Source organism: Eublepharis macularius, chromosome 10 (genome assembly GCF_028583425.1).
Source record: "Eublepharis macularius isolate TG4126 chromosome 10, MPM_Emac_v1.0, whole genome shotgun sequence".
NCBI classification, from domain to species: Eukaryota; Metazoa; Chordata; class Lepidosauria; order Squamata; family Eublepharidae; genus Eublepharis; species Eublepharis macularius.
In genome coordinates, this window is record NC_072799.1 from 17917105 (window position 1) to 17943352 (window position 26248).

Genomic DNA, 26248 nt, shown 5'->3' on the forward strand with positions numbered 1-26248 from the left:
CCTATAAAAGGCTAATAACAAGGCGTAATAATAACAACATTCAATTTATATACTAATAACAAAGCAGGGAGCTCAACACAGAAAAGTGTAAATCAAGTGGAGGTTGAAAGATTAAACCTCTTTTCCTCCCTTGCACAGACCCAAGGCAAGTTGAAGCTACCCAGTATGTATTTTAGGAATGGAATGAGGTGTGTGATCTTCATCTTGTTCATTTAAGTCCTTAGACTGCTGCGTGGAGTCCCGGGCTTGCCTGGTTCTCTGGAGTTCTCAAGGTAACATGCTGCAGTGATTTGCTTGGGAAAGCCAATGCCTATGGAGTTGTCTTCCGCTCAGTTCCTGGAAATAGCTTGGACTCTGGCAGCTGAGTCCCACCTACATACCCATGGCAAGAGAGAGAGAAGGAGAGAGCAAAAAACCAGGATCAAACACAGTTTAAGGATCACAGTTGTTGAGTGAGTCCCAGACATTACCAAGACTGTTTTAGGTTGCCTGTGCAAAATAAGGTCGCCAGGTACCCTCCTGGTGGTGGGGGGGGGGGGGGAAGCGCTCACCTTCTCTTCGCTCCTTGTGTGCTCCTCTGGGAAGTGCTCTTCCAGAAAGTGACATCTACGCACAGACGCAGGGGTGCATGCACAGTTCTCAGTGGACCAATTTCGGGCCCAAATGGTCCCAGACTGTTTGGGGTCAAAATCGGCCCACTGTGAAGCGCAGGAGCGTTCCCAGGAGTGACATTGTTGCACCACCCCTGGAGTGCCCCGAGGAGGCCAGTTCCCCCCTCCTTCCACCCCCCCCACTTGTCAGGTGAGTGGGGGAGCAGAGGGTGGGAGCAGGGATCCCCCAACCCCACCAAGGGACCTGGGATCCCTAGTGCAGAAATTAGGATAGGCCCTGCTGTTTTCTGCCCCAATGGAACCCTTCTGAGCGCCTTGCTCTATTTTTGCAATAAGACCCATGGATTTCAAATGAATCCCCATTGAATGCAAATCCATCTCCACTGAAATCAGTTAGACTTTTGCCACTGATTTCAACTGCAAGTGGATTCTACCCTGTGGATTAAGGATCTAGGTTTTACATTGCTATCCACACACACACACACACATCCCCCCCTGCTTGTCACTGTGCAGATTATAACTAAAACATGAGGGCAGGCAAGCAGAAACAATTAATAAAATGCCATCAGATTATAGCTGGCAGCAGTTTGATGCTTGCTAAACAGACAGAAATAACCCTGCAATCATGCTGTCATTTGCATTGTGTATCTTCAGCCTCCTTCTGTAGACAGCTATCACCAGAATGTAGCTGTTCAAATTTGTTTGTACTTTTTGCATCAGTTTCTCTTCCTTTCTGCATCACTCCGACAGAATTATGTCTGTGCTTGCAAGGTGCAAAAAATCAGAAGCACCAGCTGCTGGTTCAGGGTTTCACATGAATGAACTACCGATAGCTTAATGAGGATTTGTTGATAATTGAGATTATTAGGAGTCCCTTAAATGACTTCCTTGTTAGACTGGGCACGCACTATAGGTCGCCTGGGGGCAAAACCAGCTCTTTTTCTCCCCCTCCTCCCCAAACTGGTTTAGCATGCTGGGTAGTCTAATGAGATGGCTGAAGTTCATTTTAACAGTAGGTAGTGAGGGAGAAAAAAATGGTTCCAGTCTCCTTGGCAAAGTTCATCCTTATTATTTCTTAAAGAAAGGGCATTTATGTTCCTTTTGTCTTTCGATACTCTCTTTGCACCACGTGAAATACAATACAAATGTACACCAAGGAGATGACATTTTAAGCTAATCCATTTCAAATTGCTTCTTGTGGTCAAGTGCAACGCAAGGTACAGTGCTATGTGACATCTATTTAAAAAGTGCGGTTTCCACCCTTAAGAAAGAAAATTCCAAGATTGTTCCAGGACACTATATAAACTAATGATAAGAAGTGCCAGCTGTTTATTAATGTGTTGGCTTTGAATTAAGGGCTTTCAGTCCTCCCCTTTTCCTGTTCCGGAGGTGGGTCACAAAACAGACCACTACACTAAAAAGCCATATTTGCAAGTGTATCAAAAGGTCCCCAGTAAAACAGCTTATTTGTATTCCCCTACCAGAGAAAACCTCACCACTCCATTTTAATTATTTAAGGGCTTGTCTTAAAAGGAAGCCTCGGTGGAAGCTAAGCCAGAAGGTTACCTAAATTTCCGCTGTGGGAAGATGATTCCATACAGCAGGAACGCAATCCAGCCACTGAATATGCTCCATTTCTTACCTATACAATTTTAACCATATGCTGAAAGGCAACAACTGTTGGGTTGGATTCAGCCACCTTTTTCAATCAGTCTCTCCTAGGGTTGCCAGCTCCAAGTTGGGAAGTTCCTGGAGATCTGGGAGATGAAACCTGGAGAAAACTGGAGAAAGTGGGGTTTGGGGAGGGAAAGGACCTTGGCATGGCATAATTCCATATATTCCACCCCCCAAAGTAGCCATTTCTCCAGGTGAACTGATCTCTGTGGCCTGGAGCCCAGTTGTAATTCCAGGAGATCTCCAGCTAGGGATCCCAGACCCCTGGTGGGGGTGGAGGATATCCTGCCCCAGCTCTCCACACCCCACCCCCACTTACCTGAGCAGCAGGACAGTGCGCACCTTCCTTGTACGCTCCCCCGTGGCACGGCGGAGCTGTCCTGTGCACCGCAGCCACCAGTATTGGGCCCGTTTTGGCCCAGATTGGGGCCACTGCGGAGCACAGGAGTGCTCCTGCGCTCCACAGTGCTCAAAATGGGCCGGATCCACGGCAAACCAGGCCCATTTTCAGCAGCTGTGGAGTGCAGGAGTTCTCCTGCGCTCCACAGCCCCAAAACAGGCCCATTCTGGCATGGATCAGGCCCGTTTTTGAGGCACTGCGGAGCGCAGGAACGCTCCTTCACTCCACAGTGCCCAAAACGGGCCCGTTCTGCCATGGATCGGGCCCATTTTGAGGCACTACGGAGCGCAGGAATGCTCCTGAGCCATGCAGCACCTCAAAACCGGGCCCGATCCACAGCAGAACAGCCCATTTTGGGCACGTTCTGCAGTGCCCAGCCGCGCAATGACGTCACCCCTGAAGTGATGTAATCATGCTTGTGGGGACACGGGGATGTGCTCTATGCGTGTGCACCCCCCTCTCCACAAAGGTAAGTGCCAGGCCCCTGTCCCCCGCCAGGAGGTTGAGGGGGCCTGGCAACCCTATCTCCAGCCACTACCTGGAGGCTGGCAACCCTAGTCTCCCCCAATTCCTTTCCTTAGTACAGGTCCTGTCCTGCATGCCAGTTGTCTACAAAGATCCATGATCCCCCAGCATAGCCTTTTTGGTGATCTTGAGAATCGCCCCTTTTTCCACACTGAAAATGCTGGCTGGATCCGCTCTGTTGGTTAGATCTTAGCTGGTATGTTTCTTCGTATGAGGAGAGGTGAGCCTACAAGAATGTGCGTCCTGGGCCACGAAAGTATTTAAAGGCTAACTGTGCATTGAACCTATAACAAAATCAGTCATTTTCAGTTCAGCGGTTGCAGACCAGGTTGTACATGACTCAGTGCCTGACCAGAGGGGAACAGTGGCATTGTACACCATCTGAAGCCTCTTGGGTTGGTGTCAAGAGCAGCCCAGCAGAAAGCATTCTGCAGTAGTCTACCTGTTGTAGTAGGCTAACAGTGAAATCCAAAGCAGAGTTACTCGTCTATGGCAGGGCCTGATCGACAGAGGGGCAGGGGGGTAGTCTGCCCCCGGCGCTGCCAAAGAGGGGGCACTGGGAGCAGCTGCCAGCCCCGGGAGTATGTGGGCAGCAGGACAGGGGGTGTGCTTGCCATGCTCCCCCTGTTCTGTGGGGCAGGCGAAAGGCAGCGCGAGTCACTGGGAGGCTGCCCCCTGTCCTGCGGGACAGGCAAATGGCACAGGCAGCCTCCCAGCCACTCGCACTGCCGCCGCCAGCTCCATAGCGTGCCGGGACAGCCAGCTTGCCATGGGGCGGCATGCGCCGCCCTGCGTGATGACATCATGGAAGTGACATCATCATGCAGCGCCCGGAGCATGTGCGCAGTGGCTGGTCTTCGGTTGCCCTGGGCACTGGCAACTGTAGATCCGGCCCTGGTCTATGGGCATAGACTGGAGTAACTCTGCTTAGGATTTCACTGTAAAAGTAATGCCACACCTGCCTCTCTGCTACCAATGTTTTTTAGCAAACGATAGCGACCTTGGAAAACATCCCATGATTTATGCCTTGCTCAAGAGTATATGAAACCCTGCTACTGTTGCAGCTGTTATAAAAACATGTTCCCATATTAAGTGAGCCATATCATATTAGAGAGCCAGCATGGTGTAGTAGCTAGAGAGTCAGAGTAGGACCCGGGAGACCCAGGTTCGAATCCCCACTCTGCCATGGAAACTTGTTGGGTGACTTTGGGCCGATCACACACTCTCAGCCTAGCCTACCTCACAGGGTTCTTAATTGGAGGAGAGGAGAACTATGTAAGCCTCTTTGGGGTCTCACTGGGGAGAAAGGTAGGATATAAATGAAGTAAAATAAAATAATGTGAGAAGAATCCTTAAGAATGCTCCCGTGTAAGCTCAGGCTTGGTTGATAGTTGGGATTATTCCAAAGATGGTCTTCCCCAGTTTTAAAGATTACATTGGGAAGCTGGCAGAAGCCATTGCAGTGCCTTTTTAATACTGAAAAATGGTGTCCCTCACGTGTTCTTTTCTTCCCCCTGCCTTCTTTCAGCCTTTGATGTTTGCCATGTCATCAGTCCCATGGATCACTAGTTTATTTATATCTTACAAAACCGGTATACATCTGGAAGGCCATGCTACAAATGACACAGTAACAAAACCAGCTGTACTCAAGAGAGTGCTGCAGCCAGTCCTGGCTGTGTGTACCTGGATGACGCATCTGTACACTTTATTTGAGATGCACACTTAAAACACATCACCTATCAGGGAGCCCTGTCTTGCAGAATTCCTGCCTACCATGTGCTGCTTATGGTCCATTCACTAATGCAATACAAAATGCCTCTATTGCAGCAGGATTTTATTCTGTCATAACGCCCCTTTCTTCCTCAGCAGCACTAACCAGAAATACTTTATTTTTTATTTATGCATTTTGATGGGTCCTGCTTTCCTTTGTTGCAGGTTTATTCTTTGAGATGAACTATGATGTAATGTGATGCCCTCTAGGGACTGAATTGAAATTACCAGCTCTCCCCCCCCCCCCCATCCTCATCCATTAAGGCACTTAGGAAAGGCCGCAGTCTTCGGGTTTTTAAAGCTGGATATTCCATCAAATGAATGGCTCTCTAAGTCAGAGTGCTCCTATTTGGAACGCGCAGCACAAAAGAACAGTTTGAATGCTGAGGAGCTGAGCAGCAAATGTAAAAATCAGAGCAAAAAAAAAGCCCCCAATTTCACTTACACGTATTGATGTAATTTTCTTTCTTGTGAACGCCGATAAATTAGAAATGTATCATTGTTTACAAGGAAAATTGTAATGAAAGATGTTATCAAAACAGCTGGCATCTAGCCTTATCCCCCTTCCCAAAAATGATGCTGGTGTTATAATAATAATAATAATAATAATAATAATAATAATAATAATAATAATAATATGTTTATTGCTTTTCCGGCCGAAGCCATAAGCCATACAAACACCAACAAAATATGAACTGTACACTTGAACATACCCAATTCACATAGACATAACTCGTCAGATGCTGGTGTTATTGCCTCTGGCCTCCATGTGCTGATTTTGTTCCCCATCTCCCAGCCGATATATGCTTTTAGATCCAACTCCTACATTAGCAGAGAAGACAGAGTACGGACATGGTCTCCTTCCTGTCTCCTCCTAAAAAGCAGCCAGTTTGAGCCAAAAATATGAAAGTCTGCTTTGCACAATTATATATCTGACTTACAAGATTCCACTACTGGATATAACGGCAGCTTCCAGTATAAGAAGTTGTGCGTCAGATATATACAAGGGGGTTATAGGCTCCTAGCAAGGACAGACAGGCGGGTAAGTTCTGTTTTCAAGAGACATTATATTTCTGACAGCCCTTTCTATGAACGACAAGAATGATGGATAGCGGCTCTGTGCTCTGCTGGGGAAACTGCCTGTGTATCTAGCTGACCACTGTTAGAAGATGGAATGCCAAGAAAGATTGCCGATTGGTTGGGTCTAGTGTGACGGTCCTTACAACCTTTCTCGGTCGGTTTCCTTTCTCGTAATTTGCCCTTGGTGGACAGCACGGTGCTGCAGCGCTGCCTGTCTGGTGGAAGTCCTCAAGGGAGGAACTTCACTAGGCATAGACCTTCCTTTCTGTGGCTGATTCCGCACACGTTGGATAATGCACTTTCAATGCACTTTATCAATCATTTGAGGTGGATTTTTTGTTCCGCACACAGAAAAATCAGTTAAAAATGATCTATAAAGAGGATTGGAAGTGCATTATCCAACGTGTGCAGAATCACTCTGTAGGTGGAAAGTCAAGATCAGCCTGAGCAATGCTACTGTTTCTTCATCGTGCTGTTGGGGAAACACAACCTTCATTACCAGAAATAATAACAAGCCGTAGAATGTAAAGTCAGACAAAACTACACGTTGCCCTCCTCTGCGCCTCTCTTGGCGTTGTGGCGGACCGCCCTGCTACTGTGAGTCTTTAGCAGCTGGCAGAGTAAATAATACACTGAATCAGATCATGATCACTGCAGCTTTAAGCCCTGTACCTGTCTTGGCTGAATGCATTACCTGTCATCAAGGATTTAGAGGTGATTCCGTTTAATGAGTCTCCAAATAACAGACTCTGTTTCAAACCCATTTTGTAAATGCGGCAACCTGTTGTTGACAATGCTGATATGACAACGGGTAATACAGCAAGCTTGCTGATCCGCCCTGTCCTCACAATGCCATTTTCTTCGCTCGTCATGCAAGAGGGCTCCCGTCCACCTCCCTCCATGTATTTACATTTCTGTTGTGTAGTAGAGCTCAAAATGGTCAGTGGCTTTTTTTAAAAAGTATTTACTACAGGGCTAGAAAATACAGTTTGTGTTCTGCAAGCTTAGATATATTCCAACAGAGTGGGAAACTAGTTGCAAACCTGGAAGGGACAGCACGGCTGCTTTCTTCCGGAAGGGTCCAGAGTGTTTTCTTTGGGCTCCAGAGTCTCTTGAAACATGCCTCGGGGATCCCTGCACAACTTCCTTGGGCAATACTTTGTGTCCAACATTGGGACAAAAAATGGTTGCGGTGGATCGTAGAATGAAACAAATGCGAGCATTTAATTTCACTTCTAATGGAGAGGAGTTAGCCGTGTTAGTCTGTAGTAGCAAAATCAAAAAGAGTCCAGTAGCACCTTTAAGACTAACCAACTTTATTGTAGCATAAGCTTTCGAGAATCACAGTTCTCTTCGTCAGATGCACTTATAGTGGAAAACTGAAATTGCAAGGATGGGTTTCAACTGAGCCCTTGTTTCAACAAGCCAAGGCGGGCTGTATGTATGTGCTGAATGGTAGCAGCTTAGGGTTGCCAGCCTCCAGGCGGGATCTGGAGATCTCCTGGAATTCCAGTTGAACTCTAGACTACAGAGCTCAGTTCCCCTGGGCAAAATGGCTCTCTTGGAGGGTGTCCTCTATGGCATTATATCTAAGTTCCTCCCCTCTCCAAACCTCACCTTCCCCAGGCTCCACCCCCCCCCCAACCTCCAGGAGGTACCTCACCTGGACTCGGCAACCCTATAGCAGCTACATGGCCAGAGATATTTTGGGATGAGTTCCTGCACGTTCAAAGCAGCCATTTTCAAGATAAATGTGACCGGAGGGTAGCCTAGTTCTGATCAAGGCAATACGAGTAACTACAAACCGTAAGAAAAAGAAATCGCAGCAAAGCCAGGGAGGAGGAGAAGCAAAGCAGTGATAAATTCACAGTTCACCCCCTAAATCAGATGACTTTGACTGTTTCCTCCCTCTATTTATCATAGTGTTGCTTTTATTAGTGCCTTGTTAGCTCTCCCATCACTTTCCTTGAGTGCAGAAGCAATAGTAACTCATCTGCAGTTATAGTAAGAAGGCTTTTATAAATGAATGTTGAGACAAGGCACCTGACCTGGACAGAATTATGGTGCTCCGATAAAGCTCAGGTGCCACGGCCACCTTGTTTATGTAGGGGCTGTACGGCTTGAAGGACTCGGGCATTAATCCAGTCTCCTGAAATCAGCGCCGTGACACTGGAGTCAAACAGAAGTAGCAGGATGACACATTCCAAAAAGAAAACAGTTTAATATATATGGCCAGGAGTGTGCATAAGATGAGACGATAGGGTTACCTGCTGTGAGTACAGCCTGGGAAGGCACTCAAAAGGACATGAAAGGTCACACAGTGTATCGCCAGTTATTCCAATTGTGTTCCATGATTTTTAAAAATGCTTTGTTTTCAGTATGGAATAATTAAACATGCTTAAGAGTAGATGACAAGCCAGGTATTGGTGTGCTTAGAGGCTTAGGGAGGGCAGCAGGCCAGGCGAAATGGCATTGTTGCAGTATTTAATTGGCCTTGTGACTGCAGCCCAGCGCAGTAAACTGCAGTCAGCCATTGGATTATGTTTGTAACAACAACAGCATTCAGTGCCACCATTCAGGACAACTTAACGCCCACTCAGAGCAGTTTACAAAGCATATTATTATCCTCATGACAATCACCCTGTGAGGTGGATGGGGCTGAGAGAGCTCTGAGAAGCTGTGACTGACCCAAGGGCACCCAGCTGGCTTCATGTGGGAAGAGGCCATTGTGTGGGAAGAGGCCACTAGGGCGACTCGATCTCGATGACTGAAATCCGCCACCACCCCCCTTGGTGCACCAGCTTCCGAGCAATTGCTGTCTATCTGCATAAGGAGAATATTGCGTTTCCACATTTATACTCTTAAAGGAACACTCCCCCTCAGCTCCTCCTGGGGGATGTGTGGAAAGCAGAGAAATGGTGGCCAGTGTCATCAAGTTGCCGCCAACTCACAGTAACCTCATAGGGGTTTCAAGGCAAGAAACGTTCAGAGGTGGTTTGCCATTGCCTGCCTGTACTTCGCAATCCTGGGCTTCTATTGTGGTCTCCCATCCAAGTACTAACCAGGGCTAACCCCGCTTAGCAGCCAAGACGTGATAATATCGGGCTAGCCTGGACCGTCCAGGTCAGGGAGTTGCCCTGTGTATGGCCATTTAAATGCTCAGGCAGTCAATATACCACAACAGTCGCATAGTTAGTTTCACGGTTGTGACCATCGCATACCACACCATTTCTTAACAATGATAAATAACAGCCGTGAAGCAAAGGAATGCATTTCCATAACTAAAGTAGATATGTGCTGCTGGGAGTAAGGGAGCAGGTCCAGGAATGTTTGCACAAACAAGAGGACTTAATTAGTTCAATTAGTACTGGAGCTAGTCCAGCAATGGGATGAGCCGCCGTGCAAAAATTATTTCTTTGGCAGAACTGGAATTTGCAGCATGGCTGGAATGGTAGCAATGCAAAGAGCCAGTGAAACGCTCCTGAATCTCAGTGCAACTGGTAGTATTCCCCACAGCACACGGGATGTAGGACATTTACTTCATTTATCCCCCACTTTTTTTCTGATGGAGACTCAAAATATTGTTCATTTCTCCTCCAATTTTATCCTCACAACAATTCTGAGGGAGTGTGACTAGCCCAAGGTCACCCAGCAAGCTTCTATGGCCAAGGGGGGATTCGAACCTGGGTCTCCCAGATCCTAGTTTTACATTTTAACCCCTAGACCACACTGGGTTTCAAGGCATTCTTTTGCTTCACTGCTCATTTTGTGAAAGCTTATAGTACCAGGAGTTATTTCTGCTGTAAAGTAAAAAGTGGGACATGAAGTTCTTTCTCCACTATGGAATCTGTGTGCCTTAAGTTAGCTTAACCCATTATGATGTATGCTGTGTGAAACACTGCTTTTCAAGAATGAAGTTTTCTTACAGAAAACTGTATAAAATATGGATGAGATGCACAAGTGTACAGATTTATTTAAATGTGCGTGCATCTTGAAACGCATGGAAACAGAGTTCTCAGGTATGTCTATAGGGCAGTTTGAAGGTTACATGCACATGTGTGTCCTACTAGCTTTTATGCTGGTGCAAGAGAGGAGAGATCTTGCTTGATTCCTGTCCTCGCTGCATACTTGTCCCATGTGACTTTTGTCCACACACGTCCCACAGTCCTGAGCACAGCCTTTTAGGATGTCAAAGGGGACTCTTCCTCCTTGCACTAGCAGAAAGCCTGGAAGATCAAAGCCCATGTATGTAAGACCTGCGTTTCCCTTAGCATGCTGCCATTCAATATCTGGCCCATAGGCCAAATACAGCCTGCCTGACCCCACGATGCAGCCCACCTGAGATTTTTGTTAAAACATTTTTTGAGCTGTTCAAAGTTAATTCCACTGCAATTACAACATGAAACTGAGGAATTATGAAGAATTACTGACAAAAGGAAAATTGTAATTGAAATTGTAATTGGCCTTAAATAATGTAATGTAATCTGTGTTCGATTGATTTTTTTTACTTTAGTAACCTGTCATGTTTCCCACGGATTTTCAGGGCTTGATATGTTCTTTGAAGGGGTGAACTTTTGAATAATTAGTTAATTCGAGTTAGGTTCAAATCACAGGGAAAACATTGAAAATGAACCACATTGAGCTCATTATTCGATGGTAGATCCCTTTGAAGGTGGATGACTGAGCGCCTCCATACATGATGTAATCCTGGAGTCAGAATTGAGATGTGCACTGACTGAATACACCCCGCAGTTCTCATGAATAGTTCAGTCTGTTAAATACCAATATTCTCACTAGCACTTGGTTTGTAACTGGGCCTTTTGGATAAGTAAAGTTGATTAAACTGTGTTTTTGGACTGCTTTTGTATTACTATTTTAAACAATCCATATGGTTATACTTCACCATTGAAGTATAAACAATTCCTGTAGCCAGCACACATGTGGACTTCTGATTAGAGATGGGCATGAACAGAAAAAAAACCCGAACATGATGTTTGTTGTTCATTGCAATACATGAACAAGGACGAACAACCACGAACATGACCCTGTTCACGAACATGTTCATGGTTGGCTGTTCGTAGGGGCCAGCAGGCTCTCCTCCAGCCATCATCCAAGTTTGGTCAAGATCCCTACCACACCACTCCCAGAAACCCTACCTAAGCAGGCAGCAGGAAAGGTACCAATAATAAATGATAGCTTGGCCCCAGAGCCTGGCAGCAGCCCTGGAACTTGAAGGGGTAGATCCCTACAGCACCACTCCCAGAAACCCTACCTGAGCAGGCAGCAGGAAAGGTACCAATAGTAAATAATAGCTTGTCCCCAGAGCCTGGCAGCAGCCCTGGAACCTGAAGGGGTAGATCCATATCCCACCTCACACAAAGAAAATTCAAGCTCCAAAGCACACTCCCTGTCTCTCTATCAAAATGCCAACAGCACCTGTCTCTCCCTCTCCACTGTCTGCAAAGACTAGCCAGAGCTGGGAGCCCCCACCTCCCCCATGGTCTTTGTTCTCTTGTAACAAATTTCGAGCTCCACACTTGGAAGGAAGACCTGCCTATCAAGCTAAATTGGGCTTAGATTGGGATTTCCAGGGCAACAGCAGGAGTTCAGACAATCCCTGCCTATGTTGCCAAGGGAATTGATTGCAGGTGCCAGACTGTCTGGTTTGAACAGCAACGAAGGAGGCTTGCAACAAGCACCTGTTCGTTTAGAATGGGGCCTCACGAACAGCTTGTCCTTGAACAGCAGATTAGGCTATTCGTGACTCTTTTTTGTTCGTATTGCTGTTCATGCCCATCTCTACTTCTGATCATAAGACCCATGACTGAGAAAAAATTGGATGTCCCTGTTTTAGCAATTGAAATGTGTAGAGTTGCCCTCATATGACCCCCTTAAGCTTAAGGATCTTCTTGCACAAGAACAAAACATCAGCAATGTTGTTTACTTTGGGAGGAGGGAAGGGGTTTCACGCAGATTCTAAATAGTATTTTAAGTCAGTTTTTTTTTAAATTGAAAGGTCACACATGTTATTCAAGAATGATTACATGGTCTTCCAAGTTGGCGACTCAAATACACAGTTACATATCTAAGATGGAAACTGCTTTATTATCAAACAGATTTTAGCTACTAGAGGATTGGTGGTGGTGGAAAGTACCGTCAAGTCGTGGCTGACTTACAGTGACCCCTGCTGAAGTTTTCAAGGGAAGAGACTAATAGAGGTGTTTTGCCATTGCCTGCCTCTGTGTAGTAATCCTGGTCTTCTTTGGAGGTCTCCCATCCAATTACTAACCAGGGTATCCATATTCCTTTTATTTGTGTTCTCGGATATCATTTTTGTTTTGTTTTGGGAGATGGCTTTTTTTCTAGAATACATTATTCCTTATGGGGGAATCTTTCTGGGAGGGTGGAGGGGGTGTTTCTGAAGCAAATGATGCCAGGAGTGCAGCACAGTGAGGGCTGCCTGTTCATTAAAGGCCCCCAAACTTTCAAGAAGATTGGCCAAGGATCAGTTCTATGGAACCCTGAACAAAATGCCCCCAACTACTCTCCACTATTTGCTATGGGTGTGTGTCCGGGGGGGGGGGGGGGCGGAATCCAGTGCTTTCTCCAGGGCAAAGAAGCCTTAGCCAAACACACAAAGAGCAACCACTGACCAAAAGCCTCCCCAAAAGAACCAACAAAGCCCAACAGAATCAGAATCCTTGCGTTGGGAAGACAGCTGAGCTCCTCCTAAAATGCTGCCGTTTGCCTGTAAGAGTCGCCTCACCTCCCTCCCCACTCCCTTTTTTTGGCCTCGAAAAAGCTGCAAACAGCTCCCCCCCCCCAAAAAAACCCCTACTGCTACCCTTAGAGCCAACTCCAATTATTCTTAAATATTTTCCAGATTAATCAGAAACAGCAGTACCGGTATGTGCGTGAATCCTAATACCATAAGTGATTTCTGGATATACTTGAAAAATACTGACAAGGTATTTCTCAGGCATATTTTAAAAACAGATATACCTGATCACACATCACTATCCAGATGTTCCTGTATTGCACTTCTTCAGTAAATGAGTAATGCAAATAATATCCTGTTGGAGACAGAATACGCTTCAGTTGAAAGACCTTCAGCATCATAGAATGTTCAGTTAAGTTGTGAATTCTAGAATCCTCACTTCTAAAATTAGCATAAAGGTTTTCAACAGCAACCAGCAGATATATTAGAGAAACCAGCAAATGCTTGGCAAACAATAGGAAGGAAGGTGATTAACTGCTTTATAAGTTAACTAGCTCTGCTTCCCTGGATGCCCATCAGTTTTGCTATACGGGGCTTCTAACCCCATTGTTCTGACCTTACATTCTTGCTGAGATCAAAGTCTTGGCACAGGATAAAATGGGAACAGGATTCCAGTGTGTGCAATGTGGCATGCCTGGACACGGCGAACTTTGTAGTCTTATTCTTCTAGTTTGTTGCAACATTATCGGTGGTGTTGGTTGGGTCTATTGTTGTTTTATATATTTGCAGGACTTCTGTGTTTTTATTAAAAACAGGGAGGGGCTGTGGCTCAGTGGCAGAGCATCTGCTTTGCATTCAGAAGGTACCAGGTTCAACCCACAATGTCGCCAGTTAAAAGGGCGATGCATCCACCTGAGAAATGGTTGAGCTATTGCCGTTCAGAGCAGACAACACTGATCTTGACAGACCAAGGCTCCAGCTCAGTAGCCCTGTTCACGTCGCAGCGAATACCAGGGCTTTTTTTCAGCAGGAACACAGTGGAACGGAGTTCCGGAACCTCTTGAAAATGGTCACATGGCTGGTGGCCCCGCCCCCTGATCTCCAGACAGAGGGGAGTTTAAATTGACCTCCGCGCGGCAATCTAAACTCCCCTCTGTCTGGAGATCAGGGAGCGGGGTCACTAGCCATGTGACCATTTTCTCCGAGGGCAACCCACTGAGTTCCACCACCTCTTTTCCCAGAAAAAAGGCCCTGGCGAATACACATACATTCTGCCTATTCATGCATATCAGTTTGTAAGAGCCAACACATATTTACTTTACAAATGAAATTGGGGGAGGTGGCAATACCTGGGTAAATGTGGGGTTTAAATCACATGTTGAGCTGTGCATAGGTTGAACATAACATGAGAATTACTCAACACGTTTAAAGAAAAATCAATTGTACAGTGTACATGGATTGCATGTGTGAACAGGGCTACTATAAAGCAGCTTCGCGGGTTCACCATTTGGGATCATTCTTTGTTCCTACTTTATATTTTGTTAATTCTAAGTCTGTCTTTCCTGCAAACCTGACCTTTTCTTCTTTTTTTTTTACTAACTCTTTTATTAAAGTTTCTATCATTTAGACTAATCTGCTACAAGCTATCCAAATTCAATAAAACATTTAAAATATCATTACAGCTTTCTTTTATTATTTATTACAGTCTCATAAATATAAATAATGTCTTATAACATCATAATATTACAGATGAGAACTATTCATGAAGGAAGGGCATTTACAAATCAAAACGTATAAAAAAAAGATTTCCTGATTTTTTTTAAAAAGAAATTCTAGATTTTCATTATCTAAGAAATACTACTTTTTTTTTGTGCTACCAAACTATTCATGTCCAGATCAGAGGAGAAAGGGGGAGATCTGGTCCAGGCATATTTTTTAAGTCAAATAATAAGCATGGAGGTTGAAAAGTTGTGCTGGAAAAGCAAAACTAGGGAGAGCGGCTTTAATCTTTTCTTTCCCACCGTTTTCCTCATCCAACAGTGCTATCCTAAATCAACTGCATCTTCCTAAAACCATTGACTTCATGGATTTAGAAGAGTGTAACTCTGCTTAGGATTCCACAGTTAGTCACAGTCAGGGCTCATTTCAAGGGGACACAGGAACACAGTTCCGGCGGTTCTCCAAAGAGGTCACATGTCAGGTGGCCCTGCCCACCTGACTCTCGGCCATTTTGGGCCCATTTCGGCCTGGATTGGGGCCGAAACGGGCTGGATTGAGCCTCTGACGGGTGGTGGATCACTCTCCTGCTCATCAGCAGCCCGATCCTGACTATTTTGGGCCCCCTTTCAGCCATTTTCAGCCAATTTTTGCCATTTTGGGCCCAATTTCGGCCCTGAATGGCCAGGATTGGGTCCAAAACACCCAGAATAGGTCATGTCAGGGTGTGTGACATATGCAAATGAGTTATACTAATGACACACTTGCGGTGATGGCAAGAGGCATGGCATACGCTAATGAGTTATGCTAATGAGTTATGCTAATGAGTTCCTCCAGCTCTTTTTCTATGAAATGACCCCTGGTATTCCCGTAAAAAAGCATGTTGCATGTGCTTTTTGAGGTTGCATTTTCACATCTGCCTTTTTCACTGAGAGACAAGGCAGATCACACCAAATGAGACAAAGCAACCAGAATCTGGCATCCAATAAACAACGCAATAGAGTTTGGATTACAGAAATCTGAAAATGATGAGAAATCTGAAATAAAGCTGAAACAAAGCAAAAGCATTAACATGACACATTAAACAATCCAGATCAAAGAAAAGGTGAAAACAAAGTCATCTTTCTCTACCATACACTTAGTTCTTACCCTAATGAAGAGTGCTGTGGTTCTCGAAAGCTTATGCCTCAATAAAGTTGGTTACTCTTAAAGGTAACTACTGGACTTTTTACTATTTTGCAACTACAGACTAACACGGCTAACTCCTCTGGCTCTATACCCTATGATGTTTACATAGGACAGGCTAGCTTTACTTGAAGTTGCAGTACTTTAAAGTTCATCACTAACGTAGATCTCCTGATTGGTGCTTCTCCCTTGCCATGTGGACAAGATGACATCCCTAGGTTTGAGCTTAGTCCTGCATGTCTTGTGCTCCCAAGTCAAGAGCAAGATACAAGAGTAAGAGCACTTCTTCCCCTTGTCCTGGGAACGTATAATCTTTGCTTTCTCCCTCCCTGCTTGGGGATAACCTTATTGTCCCCTCCTGTCCTAAAGAAAGAGTTTTTGTTCTATCCCAGCTTTATGCCTCTAGGGGTGACTTACTAGCAAGGTGTAGGTTGGTAAACCATTGTCCTGCTTTGGCCACGGCCATTAGTATAAGCAAGAGCTTCATGGCTCCTTCCTCTAACCTCCCCCTTTCTTCCAGGTATGAGTTTGCTGCTGAGTTCTTGAGAACTCACAAAGAGTCTCTCTATACAAGACATCTTACACAGGGATGCTCAAGTGAAAGATGAAATACTTATTCTCCCATTGTGGATACGAACCGGGGGGGAAACGAACCATGCGGTTTGTGGTTTGTCGCATTTCATGAACCATGAACCACGAATTTTCATGAACCTGCCCTGGTTCTTGAACTGGTTGATTTGGTTCATGAAAATGTCACATCCAGGTCAGCAACTCATCACTTCTGGGTCAGCAGAAGGCCACTTCCGGGTCAGCAGAAGGTCTGCAGGAAGTCCATCCCCTGTTGCCCAGGAAACTGATTGATCAGTGCCAGGCTGTCTGCAGTGATGAACCAAAAAATGAACCAAACTAACAAGCCTAAAGTTCATGGTGGTTCGTCAGAAATGGGCTCTGACAAACCGCTGGTACATGAACCATGAACTGGTCCGGTTCGTGACGAACTTTAGTTCATATTTCAGTTTGCGTCCATCTCTAGTGGATACACATGCACTGTTAGGGAGACAAAATACACTTGAATATAAGACCACACAGAAAGTAAGTTACTTGAGCATCCCCATATAAGATGTCTTGTGTACAGAGACTCAAAGTGTTGTCCCAAATATTGCAATATTGGGGTGAATTCCTGAGCAGAGAGCATTTCTTCACAATAGTCTTAAAGGAAACAGAACTTCAGTTTGCATGTGAATGTTCACTGGAAACCATACTGAAGCACGGGATTTGAAGTGTTTATGCAATTTAATATCACCAGAGAAAGAGATGGTGAGGATTGTACATGGTGATTTAGACACCCTCAAAGGAGAGAGCTGGGAAAATAATTAGGCATTGATATGAAAAGCAATTCTGTGAGATAAACCAATGGGATTAAATAGACTTGTTTGGCGAAAAACAGGATTTGAAAGAAAATCAAATGAAAACACGAAATGAACATTATGGGCATTATGAAAACATATACACTCAGACGCCCCAGATGCATGCAGAGTGTGACATTGTCCGATGATCCGGCAAAAAGGTAGTGTGCCAGATGGAAGCCTTAAAGTTACCCCTGGAGACAAAATGTATATACTGGGAATATTGTATTGGACCCCAAAAATGTTATTTCTGTACTCTTGCATTTATATATACAATAGTTCTAGTTGTAAGCCTGTTTCTGACACAGAAATCCAACAGAAAGAAAAACTGCAACATTGCATGTCTGGCGGCGAGGAAAGGAGGTGAGCTGCAGTATTTGTCTAGAAGGCCTTGTTCAGCAGATGGGCTGGCTTGAGGGTCAAAACTCCAAGAGGCCTGAAAAATGAGCTATGAATTCTTGCTACAACTATTGCTTATGTGATGTCAAGAAAAATTAATCACAAGCTTGTGCTGAAATCATACAGCCTGGTAATCCTGGGTAGAGTAATATTCTTGGGAAGCACAAGGGCATGGCCGCTATACAGAACAAAGATAAAGGGACAGAATGTATTTTGCGCAAGGGATGTTTGGGGGGGGGGGGTGGATTACGTAACAAGGGCACAACACATTGCCAAAAGGAACCTTTGTGTTATTGTTTGACCGGCATTCTGTTGGTGCTGAATCTAAATGTGTGTAAAACATCTCTGGTGCAATGTGTTTCTTCAGTTTTGTTGGCAGTTGCATTGTAATTTGGAGAGGCATGGGTTCCAGGGACTCAACTACACATTACAAGTGAATGTGTGTTAGGAAACTTCCCCAGGCTACTCTGATGCTGTGCAATGCACAAAAACGGCGAGTGGAAGAGAGGCAGATGGAAGCTCAGCCCTTCCACATCCGCTGCTTTTCTTTTATCCCCCAAAGCTGCCCCCTCCCCAATACATGTTCCAGACTTGGATTTTACCTCCCAAACTCAGTTGTGGAAACCTGCAGGGAATGGGAAAGCAGTTAGAAGAAGGCAATGTGAAGTGAGAAAACTGCAGGCAGGGAGGATTATACAACTGCTTGACCTGCCCAAAGTAGCTACTTCTTTCCCTCCCAATTGTTGGTAGAGGAATTACACAGCAATTATCATGCAAACTGATAAAGGAGTTTTATTCAGGAACTAACATGCTTGATAATAAAATGAAGAGACAGAGATCAAAAACTAGCTGCCTTGCTAGCTGAAAGTTCCAAGAAGAAACAACTATTGCTTTGAGAGTTGCAATCTGGAGACAGACAAGGATAGACACTTATCTGGAAGAAGGTACTGACCTCACATCCTTATCCAACTAGCCTTTGCTGCCCCCTGCAGGATATTCTTCTCTTCTTTTGTACACAGCATTGTTTACTCCAACATCAATGCAGCTGTCCAAAGTCGAGAGAAGCTTTCAAGTGTTGGGGAGTAGGTGGAGAGGGTTACGTTGAATGTGTAGTTGGTCCCTAAGATGGTATAGTGAGTAACAGAGCAAGTCAAAAGAAGAGTCTCCTTTCTTCAGTGTTATGTATCCTACTGAACTAGTGTCTCTAAAACCTTAGAGTGCAATCTAACTTTGCAGGCAAATAAATGAGGCAGACAGGAAGGGGTATATTGTCCTCCTCCCTGCTCTTTCCCCTCAGTTCTTAGACAGAGGCAGATTGTCCATTCAGTTTACAGGGAAATTTCCCCATGTGCCGCTGCCCTAGAGGCTGATGAGCAGTGAGGAGCAAGAAGAGCCAGAAGGGAGCAAGCAGGAACAAGGAGGAGGAGCAAGAAGAGTCAGGCCCCAGGCATTCTTCCAGTGCTTTGGGGGCCATTTCACTCGTACCTTCAGCCTCAGTGATGGCTGGTGCCAGCTCGTGAATTATCCCTGCTGCAGTGCTGCCAGTTTGCTGTGGGTGGACCAGTACTCATGAATGGCGCAATCAAGCCCTGCAGTGCTGGCTTGTAGTGCTACTAATCTCATTTGCTTGACCCTCCTGAAGGTCACTTGAACTCTGGCCTCTCTGCTCTGCAGTGTCTTCTGTTGAGTAGCAGGTGAGAAGAAGCAGGGAGGAGGAGGAGGCCAGCCCAGGGGATTCTTCCTTACCACTCTCATCCAGGCATTCCACTTCAGGGCTGCCATTCCTCTCAAGAGGACAAGCGGCACTTTGCCCACCACATGTGTCTTAAGACTCTGTTCCTGGCACATGTGTGGTGTGCATGCAGAGCTTGCGACACATTGTGCTGCAGAGAGCTTCTGGTTGTCTTGCAGTGGCTTGGCCAATTACTGCATGCCCAGGCACAGAGGGAGCCTCTCCTGCAGACGAAGAGCAGCGCTGCATCCTTGGGGTGTATCTTCCATACAGATTGCTCCAAAGTGGCAAAATTATGGTGGGCCAGTCTGTGTCGCTGCTACCGTAAGTGGCACAGGGCGTGGGAATCTGTTGCAGGCAACAAAAGTTGGAAGCCTAACTATGTACAAGGTCAGACCTCGGCTGTTGCACTCTTAACATGTCTTTGAGGGTTGCAAATTACGGGTTGGGAAATTCCTGGAGATTTTGAGGTGGAGCCTGGGGATTTGGGAGAGGCGAGTGACCTCAGCGGGGTATAATGCCATAGAGTCAGCTCTCCAAAGCAGCCATATTCTCCAGGGGAACTGATCTCTGTAGTCTGGAGATCAGTTGTAATTCCAGGAGATCTCCAGGTCCCACCTGGCAGATGGCAACCCTCTCTTTTACACAATAATGCCGATATATGTGTACTGTTTTGGCCCTGTGCCTCTTTTTGCATCAGTTTAGGCTTCTAAGCAAGACACCCAACACTCTGAACCTTGACTCCTACAGATATCCAGTATGGAAACTAGTTTTCTACTTATTCTTTATATGTAAATATGCTCAAATGAAATATAAATCAGCTTCTGTTCCTTTAGCGAATCCACAAATGTAAACATGTTTTTTTCTAAGCGGAAGGGAAAAAATCCTTCTTTTTATAAATTTGATTAAGAATTTATTTTTCTTCCATGTCTTCTTAGCAGCTGGGGGGAAAAGATGCACGGGAGCTGCTCGGGGTTGATCACTCAGGAAATAAGCCCCCACTCATGTCAACAAGCTCTTCTTGTTCTATCCAGAAGTTGCCCTCCAAGATTGCAAAATTTGCTTCCAAAAGCCACTCTGCTTCTCTTCCATGCGCAGCAAGTCACTTCTGGAATTGCACCTCCCTTGGTCTTGATGGCTGTGTTTTTCCGTTTGCTGGGTAGAAGTTCCTAAAATATTTTTGCTCACGTCCGAGCAGTGCCAACCGGTTGCACAACGCTGCAGGGTGGGGTGAGAGGGGGTGGAGTGGTCAGAAGTAGCGTTGATCAAAAAGCACACTGCCTCTCCACTCACTGTTTACTGAATCAGTGGAGTGCATCTGAAAGATGGCAGGCAGGTAGAATCAGTTAGTTATAAACTCTTTGGGGGGTGGGCGGGGGAGAATCTGGACTCTCCGGCAAGCCAAAAACAGTGGAAGAGAGGTCAATTACACCCTTTTTGTTCCAAACTATTGGGACTTCTTTACAACATGCTTAAAATGCTTAAAGGTTTGGAAAACACAAAATAATAAAAGAGGCAAAGGTACCAACTCTTTGTCCGGCGTAAGGACAGGAAAGCTTTTAAATTCCTCTTTGGACTTCAGTAGGCTTATACTCAGATCCTCTTCACACGCCATTGATCTCAAAAAGAATACAGGGTCTTCTTGATTTGTACTGTAATGAAGGACCATCACTCTAAACAAAACTACCCTTGCTGCAGAAAAAGCACACACTAAAGCAGGATTGTGGCAGAGTACGTGACCGCAGCTGCACTCCACTAGCAAAAGAACTGCTCTGTGAACCCCCCGCCCCCATCCATCCAGGGCTGTTGGGAGAAAACTCTCACCAAAGGTTGTTTAAACCTCTCCCCGTATCACAAAAGAGAAGCTGTGGCTAGAGTTCCTTCAGTCCCTGCTCACTAATGCAAATATTAACACATAATTAATACATTTGCCTATGAGTGAGCTCTGTTGAGCTCTCTGGGGCTGAATAAACAGAATTAGGATTCCATGTAGGGTTGCCAACTTTGGATAGGGAAATTCCTGGAGTATTGGGAGTGGATCCTGGGGAGGGGAAGGTTTGGGGAGGGAAGGGGCCTCAGTGGGATATAATGCCATAGAGTCTGCCTTTCAAAGCAGCCATGTTTTCCAGGGAAACTGACCGCTGTAGTCTAGAGATCAGTTGTAATTTCAGGAGATTTCCAGGCCCCATCTGGATGTTGGCAAGCCTAATTATGTGGTACTTCTCCCGGTGATTTCAGTAGGAGAGTTAAGCATATGCTGTTTCCCTTTCAGGACAATTGTGATTTTAAAATGTTTAAAAATGTCTCAGTGATGCTATACAGATTTTACTCCTTTCAAAGTATTACATTAATTGCAGTGTGTTTACACCAGTGATGGCATAGGACTGCACTGCATGCTATGTTAAATATAATCATGTTCGAAATCTTAGATTTTTTAAAATTTAGAATTGTGTTAACTACATAGCAACAATACCTTTGTTAGGCTTTCACCGATACGATAAACCTGGGTACGGGCTGTAGCACTTTCAAATTCAGAACACTCTTTCATATTCAAAAAGAAACAACACACAGAGCCAATGTGATGTAATTATTAGGCTAGCTTCTGGGAGACCGGGTTCAAGTGCCTGCTCTACCATGGGAGCTCTCCGGGTGACCTTGGGCCAATCATGCTCTCGCAACCTAACCTATCTGACAGAGTTACTGCGGGGATAAAATGGAGGAGTCAAGAATTATGTAAGCGGCTTTGGGTCCTCTTTGGAGAGAAAGGCAGGGTATCAATAAAGTGGTGGTGGACAGTACTCTCAAGTCACAGCTGACTTATGGTGACCCCTGGTGGGGTTTTCATGGCAAGAGACTAACAGAGGTGGTTTGCCGTTGCCTGCCTCTGCAACCCTGGTTTTCGTTGGAGGTCTCCCATCCAATTACTAACCAAGGCCGACCCTGCTTAGCTTCTGAGATCTGATGAGATTGGGCTTTCCTGGCCTATCCACGTCAGGGCATAAATAATGTAAGTAAATAAAATAAAACAAGCAAAACTCTCTTCAGCTAGAAAACTAGACATCAGGGAGAAGAGCTCCAGCTTACTCTTTTAGTCTTAGACCTGCAAGTTTTCTATGTATGCTATCTGCAAAGATCTCTGCACAGATGGTTGCTATTGTGTTATGCCCCCCTAAAGGCTGAGTAAAGCTGGGCGGGAACACGCTGAAAGAGTTTGAGTGAAACTGACTTGAACCAGCAGCTGTGGCAAAATATGTGCAACGCTTAAATACACATTTACATTTTATTACATGTCCCCTGGAGACCGTAATATGATCAGGGACTCCGCAGTTTTGCTTTTCAGAAGCTATAAAATAGTGGTATAAAGAAAACTTAACCTATTATTAGCTTTGTCTGTTGAATTTGTACCTGCTGCACAATCATTTAGAACCCAGAAATCCCTGTACGTAGTTGAAGGTATTAAATCGGGGAGGGAAAGTAGTGCTTAGGACTAGGTACAGCCTCATCAGAGTTGCCTGTAGAGATGGGCATGGCAGGGACCTCCCCGGCCGCCTGCCAGCTGATAGTTTAAAGGGACCTGCCCTTGCAAGTCCCTTAAAGGGACAGTTTAAATGGCCATCTCCCTGGGGAAATGGCCATTTAAACTGCCCCTGTAAATACGACCCAACAAACCAGTATACAGTTCGTCAAAGTTCCGTGAAAAGGAGCTTCCACGAATCCTGGTTCGCGAACCCCGAACTGGCCTGGTTCGTGGGGTTTTTGGAGTCATATTTAGATTCGTGCCCATCTCTAGTTGCCAGCTGCCAGGAGAAAAATGAACCTCGATGCAGTTGGGCTGGGAATTGAAGAATTGTTATCTAGGGCGCCAGAACAATCCATGTCGGAAAAGCATATTCCTAGTGTTGCCAGCTCCAGGTTGGAAATTCCTGGAGGTTTTGAGAGTAGAGCCTGGGGCTGGTTGGTTTTAAGAGGGGCGGGACCTCAGCAGAGTATAATGTTATAGCGTCCACCTTGCAAAGGACCCGTTTTCTCCAGGGAAACTGATTTCTGTTGCCTGGAGAACATTTGTAATTCAAGGAGACCTCCAGTCCCCACCTGGGGGTTGGCATCCCTATTTTTTTATAGAAGTTACCTCCAGAGCAGATCCATTTATTCTCTAGTGCTTTTATACTTTAAAACCAAATCCCCAGCAGAAGGCCAGTGCCTTAAAAGTGTGTCCCTCTTCTTTTATAGGAGGAGACAGAGAACGGATGACAGCCAACCATGAGACGTACCTTCTTATGGCCAGCACCCAGAATGACATGGAGGATTGGGTGAAATCTATCCGCAGAGTTATATGGGCTCCCTTTGGAGGAGGTGAGTATGTTAATGAAAAGAGGGAGAAGAGAGGGGAGTTATCTGTAGCTTACTTTGTTTTGTCAAATGCCCAGCAGAGACTTTTAGCAATGAAAAGGAGGTGTGAACATCATTGACTTCAACAGTCTCAGAAAGGTGTGCCTCCGTTTAGAATTGCACCGTAAACCACTTCAATGGAGAGGTTAAGGTGGCCTGCCTAGTATGTTTTGAAGCATGACTTTCCAAACATATCTTTCCCTGCCACCGAGAAAACTATCCTCCCCACCAATTTGCACATAACGGATTGCCAGTGCACACAGCATCTTCTGTCTAAAATTGCAGCTTTTTTCAGAATACAGTATAAACTTGGGAAGTTATGAAATTCATTTCCCAACTGGTAAAATTGTCAGAGCAGCCCAAATATCCCTGCTTCGACTGGGCTTGTCAGAGCTTGGGAGCTAAGCAGGGTTGGCCACGGTCAGTACTTGGATGGCAGACCACCAAAGAAGACTGGGGGGTGCTATGCAGAGGAAGGCAATGGCAAACCACCTCTGATCCTCTCTTGCTTAAAATGCCCTGTGGATGGGTTGCTATGAGTGGGTTGTTTCGGGTGGATCGCTATGTTGGTTTGCTGTAGAAGAGCAAGATCCGGATCCAATCGCACCTTGAAGACTAACTAGATTTCCAAGGTTGCAACTTGACAGCAGGTTCCTCTTCAAAGTTGTCAGATTCATTTTGACACAGAGAGCAACTCCACTGAAATAAATGGACAAAATTCATTTGCAAGGCTCTGGGCACCATTTGCATACAGTCTTACGTTAGTCTTACATTTTATGATCTTATTTCCCGGTAAGAGCCAATTGGGGCCAGGAAAGAATTTCTCCCAGTTCCCATTTCTCCCAGTCCCTTTCCTCTGGACTAGAGACAATCAATACAAAAGACAAGAAAGCAGAGTTTCTGGCTTGTCATCAATATTGGTTTTTTGGCTGCAAAAATAAATGCCTGGCAGCTCAGTAGCTGTGTTTGTATTGTTTTTCGTAACTGAAACTGACAGAGTTACAGCTGAAAACTATGTTTATGGTTAGAAAATCGCTCTTTCCGCTTATCAATTAGACCATAAGGGGGCTGAAGAAAATTATCATTGTTAACACAAACTCCATGGGGAACAGAAACACTGCCTGCCCACCATTTAAGTAAGGCAGGGAGATTTGGCTTCGGAAAGGAATTTCCAGCCCTTGGTCGGTGGTCCTCCTATCCCATGGCACGGTTTCAGCTGGAGGCCTGCCCAGTACTACCTCGGATATGTGTGCAGCTGTGTCTTAGATGTGTCTGGGGAGGAAGACCCCAGCTGAATGCAGCACAAAACACATTTGAAATCCATTCTACTCATCGACTCGGAATCTGATGTCTGTTCAAATACCAGGGAAAGGCCCAAAGAACTTTTCACTCTGGCTGCGCTGACCTGTAACAGAAAGTTTAATAACTTTGCTTCTTTTCAGAAGGTCAGGATTCTTTTGTATTTCTCACGGCTCTGGGAAGCTGTTTCTTTCCATTTTAGTGAGTGACACGGCTTGTTTGTGGAGCCATATGCTGTTAACAACCGGATCCACGCATTTTGGCTGGATCAGGGAGATTACGCACTGGATCAGGATGGATTCTGCCGTTAGGGAGACCTTCATACAAATGTCTTCTGGGGAGCCCTTGCTAAAAAAAATGAATCTCCTCCACTGCAGCCTTCATTTTGGTGCAGCTAGCACACCCTCATATGCTGCTGACCAGGTCCCATCCACCCCTTGGTGCCCTCTGTTTGTATATTTGTCATGAGCAAGAGTTCTCGTGAGCAGCCACAAAGGCAGGGCAGAGTAATAGCTAGCTCCCTTCCAAGCAACAAGGTGGACTTTGGCACTGTAATCATCTACCAGCAATGGCCACCCATTGGTCCCTTGCAGGGGACAACAGTGGCTGCTGCTTCCAGAATGGCAATCAAAGAGAAAGACCTATGCCACCACTCAAGTGAGCAAGCAACCAGCAATGGCAAGATGCAATGGCCAAATTGTCATATATCCACCCTCTTCTCTCCCCACTTGTGGTGGCTGGTGGACCCACTCCAGCTTAGTAACATCCAGACTAGATTACTGCAGTGTGCTCTACAGAGGGCTGCCCTTGAAGACTGCCTGGAGAGTGCAGTTGGTGCAGAATGCTACAGCCAGAGTACTAACTGGAGTGGGTCATAGGGACCATATCACTTCAGTCTTGTTCCATCTACACTGGTGCCCAGTTTGCTTCTGGGCTCAATTCAAGGTGCTGGTATTGACCTTTAAGCCATATACAGCTCATGGCCAACATACCTTAAGGACTGCCTCCTCCCATATGAACCTACTTATCCCCTCCAGTCATCATCAGAGGTCTTGCCTCTGGTGCCCCTGCCATCTGTGGTGGCAACCTGAGAAAGGCCATCTCTGTCACAGCACACCCTTCCCAGAGAGACTCGTCTGCCTTTCTGTAGTGGTGTCTTCCGCCAACAGGTGAAGACATTTTTGTTTCATTTGGCATCCCCGCAATTACCCTCTTCCGTGGTTTTGGTGTTGTGTGTTTATGTGTTTTTATTGAATTTTATACACCATTTAATATATTGTTTAAATCTTTTAATGTTCAAAGGTTCACCACCTTGGCGACCCTATGTAGGTGACAAGACAGGAT

At 45.5% G+C, this 26248-nt stretch overlaps 1 protein-coding gene across 4 annotated transcripts in view; it reads left to right on the forward strand.

Moving 5' to 3' along the window:
• ARHGAP24 (Rho GTPase activating protein 24) overlaps nt 1-26248 on the forward strand; it is a 426579-nt gene that overhangs the window by 325089 nt on the left and 75242 nt on the right. For all 4 annotated transcript variants that reach the window (XM_054989835.1, XM_054989836.1, XM_054989840.1 and 1 more), the window contains one exon: nt 23447-23569. In XM_054989835.1, coding sequence (XP_054845810.1) covers nt 23447-23569 — 123 coding nt within the window. The remainder of the gene's footprint in view (nt 1-23446; nt 23570-26248) is intronic.